At 45.0% G+C, this 12274-nt stretch overlaps 1 protein-coding gene across 4 annotated transcripts in view; it reads right to left on the reverse strand.

Annotated features, from left to right (window-relative positions):
• Nucleotides 1-12274, reverse strand: part of LOC126325221 (serine/threonine-protein phosphatase 2A 56 kDa regulatory subunit gamma isoform-like) — a 317252-nt gene that overhangs the window by 147831 nt on the left and 157147 nt on the right. The window contains exon 1 of one of the 4 annotated variants that reach the window (XM_049995181.1): nt 8092-8608. The exons of the other annotated variants lie outside the window; for them this stretch is intronic. Within the exon in view, the coding sequence (XP_049851138.1) occupies nt 8092-8362 (271 nt within the window). The 5' untranslated portion in view covers nt 8363-8608. Of the gene's footprint in view, nt 1-8091; nt 8609-12274 lie in introns of those variants that run through there. 4 annotated transcript variants of the gene reach the window in all.

Below are 12274 nucleotides of genomic sequence, written 5' to 3' on the forward strand. Positions count from 1 at the left end.
ACAGACTTCAGGCTAATGCTTTTAACGAGCAGTGACCGCGGGACAAAACTTGCGACATCCCTGCAGCTATTGGATGGAATTCCTGGAAACCCCATAGCCATTGTTTCTTTTGATGTGCAACATCTGACAGGTCTGCCTTCATTCAAGACCGAGTGGCACAAAGTGGTGGGTTCACACATTTTTTGGTGGAAGGTAAAAGTGGCAACTGGCCACACAACTAGTTTCTTGCACTTATCACACCTGATGGATGCCGGCGATAAATTTTCCCGCCAAGCCAGGACAAGTGCAGAGGGTGGATATGGATGGCCATGTAAGGCAAGTATGAGAGCACCTCAGAGAAATAGATAGATCGGGAAAGGAGGCCAGTATCCACTCAATATATGTGCTGGGAAGTCTCATGCGAGATGCTCTACCAGCAGCTACTGAATGCTCTGGATGGAACTGGTTGTGGATAGTGGGTCGTGTTGGCACAAACGATGCTTTTTGTCTGCCTTCCAAGGCACCCCTTGATTCCTTTATGTGAAAGGCTTGTTTAATTAAGGCAAGTAGCTTTGCAAGCTGAGTGCAAGCATGACTCACCATTTGCAGCATCATATACCCAGAGCGATCATGTTGCTCTGATCTGGAGTCAAGAAGAAGATCTAAACCAAAAGCGCACAATTCTGCGGCAATGTCAGGTGCAAATTAGTTGACCTTTGCGAGTAGCGAAGGGTCCTCCTGGTGTGCACTACACAAATAATGCACATATTGCGTGTACATAGGCTTTTTTCTAGGTTCGAAGAACCCCTCTTTGGGATCAGTGGTGAAAATCAAAGAAAGACTAACCATGTCAATCTCTGAGAACAATTTTCTAGACAGGTCAGAAACAGCCAGTCAGTATACCAGTAACTGCAGGACATATGGTAAAGTTCCAGTACCTGTATTACTTATTAAAGATAACAATACCCATACAGCTTTAGGAATATGAAGTTGGTTGTATTTGTAAGTTAACAGCAATGAAATCCTTAATTCAGATTTGCGTATATATTGCAAGGATAGAGTTGGAGCTTCCTACAACTTCTTCACAGATAAGACCCAAGAAAAAACACCTACTGGGGACTCTGAACATCAACACACTTAAGAAAGATATTATAATTAAATGTTTCTCCAAGATATTTAAGTCTCTTTAATATCTCTGTTAATGATCGAAACAGACAAAATGAATTAAAATTTGTGCTGCAGCCGGGACTCGAACCCGGGTCGTCTTGCTTGCTAGGCAGATATGCTAGCCATTACACCACAGTACGATAGCATTGCTGCACGAACTACCTAAGCTATAAGATCACCAACAGCACAGGGACATCCCATTACGTCCCATGCTGGGGTGCTTGCCAATATCAGAGAGCCCTGGCAGTAGTCACAATATGTAAGGGAAAAATAAAGTTTGTGTTGGGGAGAGCACTTAGCTTAGGTAGTTCGTGCAGCAATGCTGATCATCATACAATTGTGTAATGATTAGTATTTCTGCCTAGCAGGTTCGAGTCCGACCGCAGCACAAATTTTATTTCATTTCGTCTGTTTCGATCATTACTGGACACTTCTGAAAGTTGGAAAACTAAAACACCTAACGGACACTCTTCAATCAACTCAACATACTTATATTAGCATCTTGATGAAAATGCATTTGAGTCAGTTGAATACAGGATCTACACAGGAAAACCAGCCATTAAAAATTTCCATTATACGACTATATTAGGGACAGTATTTACAGTTAAAAAAAAACTTACAGGGTCAATAACTAATTTTCAACTTTAAGAAGGTCTACGACTGAATTGACAGACAAACACTATTCCACATACTTTATGAACCAGGGATAGACAAAAATACCAGAAGACTTGTTGAATAAATGCTGACAAACACAACATCAATTAGTGTAATAGGGCATTTCTGTTCACTATAAATATAAATAATCCAGTGAACAACTTCGAAGCTCCACGAGGCTGTTCGCAGATGGTGATGGAGTCCATAACAAGGTAACAATAGCATAAGACTGTAGCAAATTTCAGGAAGGCCTGGGGAGGATTGGCGATTGGTGCAGCGACTGCCAGTTCACCATGAACTTAACCAAATGTATTATATTGGAACAACCGAAATAAAACGTTCAAATGTACCTACGTCCTGTATTTTAATTTAAAAACCTACCTGTTACCAACTGTCCGTCTAAAATTGTAAACCATATGTTTGTGACTATTACAGCGCCATCTATCACAAAGCAAAGAAAGTGGTCCAACTAAAACATTCATATTTCTTTACGTGTTACACGAATATGTAATAAAAAATGGGGGTTCCTATTTTTTTTAATGCAGTTGATATCAGTTTCACCTATGGCAGCGTCATCTAGCAGGCCAACCATAGTGCCATCTGGTTTTCCCCTTCAAGCTAGACGAGTTTTGTTCTTTGTAGTTTTTTTTGTTTGATGCTTATTTTGTGAGAGATTTGGCCTGGCCACTATCAATGGACTACCTTGTACATTGCACATACGTAGGTGAAGAAATATACTACTGTACAATTAAACTATTGGTGGCAAATCACTCAACAAAGTAACTGTTGATAAAATACCTAGGAGCAACCTGAAGTGGAATGAACACGCAAAACAAATTGCAGGAGAAGCAGACTTCAGGCTGAGATTGATAGGAGAAATCTTAAGGAAATTGAAGTCATTCAACAAAACATTACAAAACAAATTTTTGACTGATTCTTGAGTATTTGGTTGTAAGTGTGGGACGCCTTACAGGACGCTATAAATAGAAGAGAGGTGCAAGACCAATGAAGAACAGCATGAAACTTCCTGGCGGATTAAACCTGTGAGCAGGACCAAGACTTGAACTTGGGACCTCTGCTTTTCACAGGCAAGTGCTCTACAGACTGAGCACTCAACCACAAAAGGCAAAGACCTTGAGTTTGAGTCCCAATCCAGCACACCATTTTAACATGCCGAAGTTTCATATCGGCGTACACTTTGCTGCAGAGTGAAAATTTCATTCGAGACTGGCAGGTTTTGTAACTAGATAGTTCAGTATGCATAGGAGCAGGAGTGGTAGACGATACAAGAGAGTTTGCATTCACCACAGACAGGTATACCACTAAACTCAGAGGGTACATTCCGGGAAGAGACATGCACGTCTCGCAAAGTGAGCAAAATGTAAAAATCTAAAACAGTAGACCCAGGACAGAAGTTTACTGAGAATCATTCTTTCCACGCGCCTTTGCAAATGGAACAGGGAAGAGGGAAGTGGAAAATCATAGTGCTCCCACAAGTACCCTCTGCCTCATTTCAACAGGTGGCTCACGGTGTGTCGACATATATGTACACAAGGAAACACTTATAATTTGCATGGTGCATTATACAGAGAGCCTCCCTTGTGGTGCTTAGATGTGGTTGAACAGGATATTGACAAGTATACCTGCCTTCATATTCCCACGCAGTCCAACATCGAGCCACTGCCACATCTGAATGCACCACAAATCTGGATTCCCCCCCCCCCCCCCCACACACACACACAAACACACACACACACACACACAAACACACACACACACACACAAACACACACACACACACACAAACACACACACACACACACAAACACACACACACACACACAAACACACACACACACACACACAAACACACACACACACACACAAACACACACACACACACACAAACACACACACACACACACAAACACACACACACACACACAAACACACACACACACACACAAACACACACACACACACACAAACACACACACACACACACAAACACACACACACACACACAAACACAAACACACACACAAACACACACACAAACACACACACAAACACACACACAAACACACACACAAACACACACACAAACACACACAAACACACACAAACACACACAAACACACACAAACACACACAAACACACACAAACACACACAAACACACACAAACACACACACCTCATTTTCAAGTCCTTCACAGCAACTGTTCATCATCTGATACTGTGCAGACCCTACCAAGTCTGGTAACAACATAAATACCACGACTGCAGTCTCGTGGCTGTTTTCTACCTGGAACTCTTATCATTTACATATCAGCCTACCGTGTGTATGTGTACAAAGGTAAACTGACATCAGACCACATACTCTGAGCTCTTCACTTTTTTTCGTCAGTCAATGCTACATTGCTGTAGTACAGTATGAAAGGTTAACTGAAAGAAATATGCCACGAGACAAACAGAAATGACAATTTTAATCTAAGACAATAATTACACTAATGTCACCACGATATATGGTGGTCTTCTGGACATTAAAAAATGCAGGACACAGTTCTTAACAGGGCACGTGATCAACACAGACTGCACGCATGTTGTATAATGAGCTCCCCCGGCGGCAACAAGGTCTGCAAGGAGTTCTCGTTGCAGGCTGTTTCATTGCTCCACCAGCCCAGCTGAGAAATGCTTGATGGGCACTGATGCATGTCGATGTGCTGCAACAAATGCCACCAATGCATCCCACATGTGCTCAATGTGGTTTTAAGTCAGGGGAACAGGCAGGCCAGTCCAATAATTGAATATCTATTCATTCCTACAGCTCCTCCACCTGTGCTGTTCAAGAGGTTGTGCACTGTCACCTCCTGTGAAAAATGCACACGAGAAAGGAGTACAGCGTCACAGTAATGTCAATCGGTAACTGTACCGTATTCGACCATTCGGAAGTCAGTATACCCGTACGATCTCGTGCCTCCACTCGCCACAATACTTGGACAACCAAAATGATCAGAAAGACCCAGCAGATTAAAACCGTGTGCCAGACCGAGTCTCGAACTTGTGACACTCGCCATTCGAGGGCAAAAGCTCTACGGACTGAGCTACCTGAGCATGACTTACGATCGTCTCTCACAGCTGTACTTGAGTCGGTATTTCATCTCAAATCTTCATTCTGGAAATGATTAGGTTTGATAATGTTCCTGAGTGTAGGGCATGTTCCCACCTCTCCCATATGAGGGTATGCCTGGAGTCACTACACTGAGCAATACCAAAATCCTAGGCTACATTCTTCACACTTTGTCCTCCTTCCAGTTTCTCGACAACTCTTCCCCATACAAAGTCGTACGAGTGTCGTTTCTGGGCCGTGTCATAACGAAGACCACACACAGTGCACCAGAACTGCTCATCTAGTGATGACACGAAGTCTTTCCCCATTCCTTCCACTGTCTCGTGTTGCGAGGCACTGACATCGTGTCATGTGACATCCAGCTGTCTGTTGGAGACTGGCAGAACTAGGACAAAATTCTCCCCCATTTTTGCTCACTTTCATCGAATTGTTAACACATTATGCTGCTGTACCTATCTGTGCTTAAGTTTGTAGAGGAATACTATTTCAATGGTAGCTAAGAGTAGCCTAGTTTTAGGCAGGGCATAGTACCTCCCATATACACTGTGTAGGTGTCAAAGTTATTGTCGGTCAGAAGTAGCTGCAACCAGTGGAAACTGGCTGCCTGGCAACTGTAGAACGGTCTGCATGTTTGAGATCCCGGAGGAGGAAGACTACTGCAGGTGGCACTCTCGTCCAGCTGGTAGCCGACAGGAAGAAACAGACACCAGCAGAGGTGACGTCATTTGTCCGTACTCTGTGCTTGGAAAGAACATGCTGTGTACGAGATAAATATTTTGTATTCAATCTTACACGCATTTCACAGACATTAAGACATCGACCATGTGTGAAGATATTGAATTCGTGGTGTAAAAAAGATGCGATGCAGAGAAATGGACTGCTAAGTCGACAATTATCTGAGCAGAAATGAGTTACATTAATTTAGTACAAACAACTGGAATTTATTTTCATCTATATTAAACATAAGAAATGTAGAAAATTTAATTTCTTTGTAACTGCAACAGCTCACGATTGTAATCTTAGTGTAGAATGAGTAATGGAATTAAAGTCGTATTACTACTTTTGCACATTTTAACAGGCTTCATCTGCCTGTTGTGTCTGTCATCCGCACTGGACTTCCAGTTGGAATTGAAAACATTAAATAGCACACGGAACTTTGATAACTTGCTTTGCAACTAAGCAAATATAAACTCTTGTTCAGTCAGATCGTTAGGAGGCAGTTGAACATGAAAGTTTGACATCAGTAGCATAAAAAGGATTAGGAAGCTTTTGTTTTTTCCAGACAACGTCTGCACACTGAGACGTCACAAAAAACTAGGGCAGATGTGTCCATCTTACATCACCACCTAAAATTGTGTGCTTGTTTGAAGAATGCGTATCTCCTCATTTAAGATAAATCCTGCTGTGGGTGGTCCATATCATCAGACCTGGCAACAAATGATCCTGTCCATAAGCCAATTGTTCAGGATAACCTAATGTCCACCAGAATGACACTTGCAACACTGGATGTCTCCTGCAAGCAAATATGTTTCATTATTAACAATATCTTACACACGAGGAAACTTCCACCTAAATGGATGTAGGAATGTGCAAACAGGAAACACATACAGGTACCAGTTGAGACATCCAGAGCTGTTTCGACCCATTTTGCTGTTGCAATGGGGTGTTTAGGTAGGTTAATGACTGTGGGCAAAACCTGGCTCCACATTTGTGATACTGAAACTAAGATACTGTCAAAACAATGGTGCCACAGTGCTACCCACAAGCAAAGACATTCGACACTGGTAAATCTAGCAGAAATGATTTGTCGGGTCCATTTTCTGAGAGAAAGAAAGAATTCTGTCGGTGGGCCATCGACAGGAGGCCTGCAGCATAACCAGAAACTATTACACCGACCTCCTCGACGAACTGAAGGATCCGATTGAGACCAGGCATCACGGGAAGTAGATGGAAGGGATCTACCGTAAAAGGACGACACGCTCTCGCACACGTTCAGAGCTGCGATGCCGAACTGAAGATCTTGCGTTTCTAATTGGTGTACCATGCACCACTGTATACTCGTATTGGCTCCTTCGGCCTTCCAACTGTTTACTAACCTAAATAAACAACTGCAGATGACATTTTGACAACAGTGGAGATGTCAAACATGCTACTGGTAGCCAGGTTGACTACTTATTAAACAATTTTTTTTAAGAGCATTAGGCAGGGCAAGAGTGTGTCGAATAAATGTGTAGCATCAAAACTCAACCGGCCACAGTGGCCGTGCGGTTATGGTGCTACAGTATGGAACCGAACGACCGCTACGGTCGCAGGTTCGAATCCTGCCTCGGGCACGGACGTGTGTGATGTCCTTAGGTTGGTTAGGTTTAATTATTTCTAAGTTCTAGGGGACTGATGACCTCAGAAGTTAAGTCGCACGGTGCTCAGAGCCATTCGAACTGTCAAAACTCAGACTATTGTTTGTGCATAAAGCCACGAACTAGACAAACAATTTCAGAAAAAACTTCATAACATTTTACATTCGACGTTCACACAGTTTTCCGTTTCTCGAAAGCTTCGCTCGCTACTGCCCGTCACAGAGTGAACACTTTTTTGAGGGACCGTGAACTGTGTTCGACCGGTCTTGCAAGCTCTTTATCTGCTCTGGAAAAATTACAATGTCACTGGCTAGCAAAGTCTTTATTTTCTCTCTTCCAAATCTGTTTTCAAATTTCTCCCTAGTTTCCTTCACTGCTCGGTCAATGTACAGATTGAGTAACGATTGGAAGAGGGAGAGGGAGATAGGAAGATGGGGGAGGGGGAGGAGAGGAGAGGAAAGGGAGGCATAGACGGAAGGAGGGGGGTTGCTGTATAGGAGAGACTGATAGCTCGGTAAGAAGCGGGCAGGGAGGAATATTGGCAAAGGGAGGAAAAGCGAAATGGCAACAAAAGGTCAAGGAATGCACTGGTAAAGCAATATTAGAACAAAAATATCTCTGTCGGTGTGTATGGCAGAGTAGTAGCGTAGCGCACACGAGCCACGGAGTGGGGTAGGTGAGGGGAGAGGAGAGGAGAGGAGAGGAGAGGAGAGGAGAGGAGAGCCAGCATCCCAGCACGCACTATCGACCGGGCGGCGGGCGCACCTGTTCCTGGGCGCGCATCGATTGGCCGGCGGAGTTACCTAGCAGCGGGGGCAGCTGCCTGGGCATCGCCTGCCCGTAGCCCAGCACGTCGGCGGCGGAGCGCGCCTCGCCCGCCTCGGCCATGGCGCCCCCGCCGGGCAGCCCGACGCCGCCGCCGCCGTCCCCCCCTCCGACCGCCCCCGGGTCGGCCGCCGCCACCAGATCTAGGCCGCTGTGGAAGCTGGGGCTTTTGGGCAGGCCGAGCGCCGACGTCGAGTTGTCGCGGTAGAACATGGCCCTGGTGCCGGGGCCGCCCTCACTGTGCACCATCGCACCATCCAGTCGCCGTGGTCGCGGCCGCGGATCGATGGCCCCGCCGTCTTCCCGGCCTCCGCCCTGCTGCTGCTGCTACCGCCGCATGTCGCCGGCAGCCTGTGCCCGTGCCGACGCCAGAGCCGCCGCCTCGCAGCCGTGACGCACAGATAGGCTGAACGACGTAGTCTCGGCACTGCACTGAACTGAACGTCACGTTCCACACCGCTCGCACTCGCGACCGCGGTCGACACCTTACTGCTCTGCACTGGTCGCTGGCGGGGTAGTTCCCCCGGTAGCCGCTGCGCGGCGCTACTGCGCGAGGACACTGAGCACAGCGCTCCGGGCGGCACGCTCGTCAACGACCTCCAGACACCTGTCAGTTTATTATTGCGCACGTGCCGCTGTAACATTCGCAACTTCCGTTAAAGAACGAAAAAAACGGTGACATTTGATGTTTGCTTCTCCTCTGTTGTGTCGCGTTTCCAAAAACAGATATTACAAGATCGACATCGTGCCAGAAATCCGTGTAGATTGAAAAAGAACGTGACCGTGACAGTTGCGTCCCGCCTTAAGACTGTTCACGTTAAGATTTGCCCACACGATGCCTCTTTTCCCGAGAGAAATCACTGAAACAAGGGAACAAACGCACGAAAAATAGCTGCAAGAACGCACGCGTTTTCGTATCCAAACGTTGCCTCATTGTGCAGCAAGCAGTTTGCTATGCACTGATTTCCTTGCAAGGCAATTTGTGCTGCGTTCATTATGATGAAAGACGACAGAAGAAGCAAAGGAGGCGACTATGGGTAAACCAGAACCTCAGCAATAATCTCCAACATAATCACTCGCCAGTACACAAAACACTGTTCTGACCACGACGGATGCCTGCCCAGGTGCCGCTTGTGCTCAAACGACGACGCAAACTGCGGGCTCGGCTAGCATCTGTAGTTTCTCACCGTGTTCCCATATTTGTGTCCCACCCCTGCAATACTCCTGTCTGTGAAGATACACCGGAGGAAGGTTCTTGGTCGTCGTATGAAGCTTAATTATCAACAGGTCAAGTTTATTTCTTTTTGTACAAAGTTATTTACCCAACTTCAATCGGAAGACATTATATATAGCTTAACATCGCCGTACTCGACAAATTCGGCGATTCCATAAACCCCACAATCCACTAAAACGCAAGTTGTGTTTCACAATTTTGAATTTTTGATTCCGCCATGTCCATTTCAGTTTCTACGAGCTGAGACACTTGGCACAACGTATCTAATGTTTGGCGCGTTTGTCACCGAAACCATCACTGAGCGCTAGTAGGTTGGAGGCGCGTGCGTATGAAAGCCATATCGGTATCACTATCACATTTCTTTGTCAAAATTAATATGTCAAATATCTATGTTCAAAGAAATTGGATGGTGCAATACGGAAGTTTGTCAAATCTCGGCTATCGTCAAATAAATCTAGGGCATCGTCTTCTGTTCACTGCGACCGCTGGAGTCGCTACAGCTATTTGACGCCTATGTAGTGTGTTTTGTTAACATGGCTTCTAAGCTGGTGCGCTCCTTCGCCTTTATTTTTATCTTTTTCAATAAACTTTATGGGGTGGGGGTCTGGGGGGAGAGAGCAAGGGACGAAGTACATGCTATTAATTGTGTGTTGATGGGCAGGTGGAATATGCTGCAAGCGACTTCACCGCCACAGCCATCCACTTTTAAATCTGGAAACATCCAGCAGCTTTTCAGCAAGCCGGAATAGATGGTTCAAATGGCTCTGAGCACTATGGGACTCAACTGCTGTGGTTATCAGTCCCCTAGAACTTAGAACTACTTAAACCTAACTAATCTAAGGACATCACACACATCCACGCCCGAGGCAGGATTCGAACCTGCGACCGTAGCAGTCGCACGGTTCCGGACTGCGCGCCTAGAACCGCGAGACCACCTCGGCCGGCCCGGAATAGAGGATGCGGTCACACACTAAAGTAAAAAAAAAATCTAAGTTTTCCATTCTACTTTATTTTTGAATTCTGGATGCCACAACTTAAAAAGCGCTTCGTCTGTTTCGTATTTTTTATTAATTTTGTAGTTGTTAGTTAGAACACTAATTCCATTAATTAAATTATAAGAAGGAAACATAGGTATTACTGCCCGTATAGTGAACAGAACATTTGTTTAGCTTCTCATATTCCCCTTCCATGCCTTCACACGTTTCTGCAATTATTTTGATTAATGTGCATGCAATATTCGAGTGCTGCGTTATATATCAGAGTAGTTCTCTCCTGTATCAAGAAATCCCAGTGTCAAAGTTTGCCTGTCTTCTGCACAAATGACAATTCTCAACAGAGTAGTCTGTAATACGAGAAGCCGCTTTACTGATCACTGAAATACACTCATCCATTCGTGATTTATTGATGCCCTCCACTTGCAGCTGTCGTATGAAGTTTTGCTGAATGATTTCATCATCTAGACTTAATACCTATGGCTTCATACAAGTTGTCTCCATTTTTCCGCCACTTTTCTTCCAAATGTAGTGCTAGCAACTGCACAGCATAGTAAGAAGTTGTTGCCCGCCATCTTTAAATTTGAATTGACGAAAAATATGACGGCAGTGTAATGCGCCTTTTAAGCGCCACGTCAAAGATCTTTGTCAAAGAAGTAGTGTGATACCGGCCCCGGTCGCGGGGACGGCGATCGCTGGAGAGAGCGGCAGCGCGGCCGAGGGGGGAGGGAGCTCTGGAAGGCATGGCGGTAAGAACCGTTGTGTCACTCGGCGAGCTTGTCCCTGTGACGAAGTCCTGTATTCGATCACTATTACGTGAGAATGCACAATATCCGACAGTTCGGATGTCCGCGAGGGCAAATACTGTTTGAAGCGTTTTGTTATTCTCGAACTTCCAGGTGTTCCAAAGTCCACACCCTGACTGATACGGGCACTATTCACATGCAGCGCTTCTTCCTCTGACGAGCAATAACAAGTGATACACAATTGTCATTATTTTCGAAAAGAAATCCTCGTTCATCAATCTCTTGTTCTGGATAGGTGTAATCTCTTTTCTTGTTACAAACTTGTCGCTTATGTAATTTGTTGTTGGGCGTTAAATACATCGCAAGTTGTATGGGTGTAGCACACTGCTGGGGACAGTAGCGACCGATCGTTCCAAGCCCCCCCCCCCCCCCCCAATCACAAAGGGTCAAATTGATGCAAATGTGTGTTGTCCTTTTGGCCGTTTTATCGTTTATTTTATTTTACTGTGACTCTGCAGATGAGCTAATGGTTTGGAAATCACGTCAGATCAAATATGGGCCAGTTCCAGCTTATTTTGTGTCTATTGAAATTTGTTTAACATTTGATGGGGCTAGTGACTAGCATCGATTTGCTGTTCATTCTGCCTTAATTGTTTTTCATCACCAATCATTAGAAGCGGCTAGTGACCACTTATTCTTTCTAAATTGAGAATTGTTTAATATTTAAAGGTACGAGGGCCCGACAACTGTATTGAAATTTTCTGAACATTTTGCAAGCACTATAATCCGTTTAACTTACTTTTGACGTTTTTAGGGGCTCGTTACCGACCTTTATTGATTACATTTACTGTCTTGACTTTAAATGTAAGGAAAAGCCAATAGTTGTACCTTGTCTTATGTAATCTTACTGTTGTCAAAAAAAAAAAAAAAAAAATGGTTCAAATGGCTCTGAGCACTATGGGACTCAACTACTGTGGTCATCAGTCCCCTAGAACTTAGAACTACTTAAACCTAACTAACCTAAGGACAGGACACACATCCATGCCCGAGGCAGGATTCGAACCTGCGAACGGAGCGGTCGCGCGGCTCCAGACTGTAGCGCCTAGAACCGCTCGGCCACTCGGCCATTCTGGCCGGCCTTACTGTTATCGCCTGTGTGAATTAAGTAAACGAACTCCAAGAGCCTTTG

Source organism: Schistocerca gregaria, chromosome 1 (genome assembly GCF_023897955.1).
Source record: "Schistocerca gregaria isolate iqSchGreg1 chromosome 1, iqSchGreg1.2, whole genome shotgun sequence".
NCBI classification, from domain to species: Eukaryota; Metazoa; Arthropoda; class Insecta; order Orthoptera; family Acrididae; genus Schistocerca; species Schistocerca gregaria.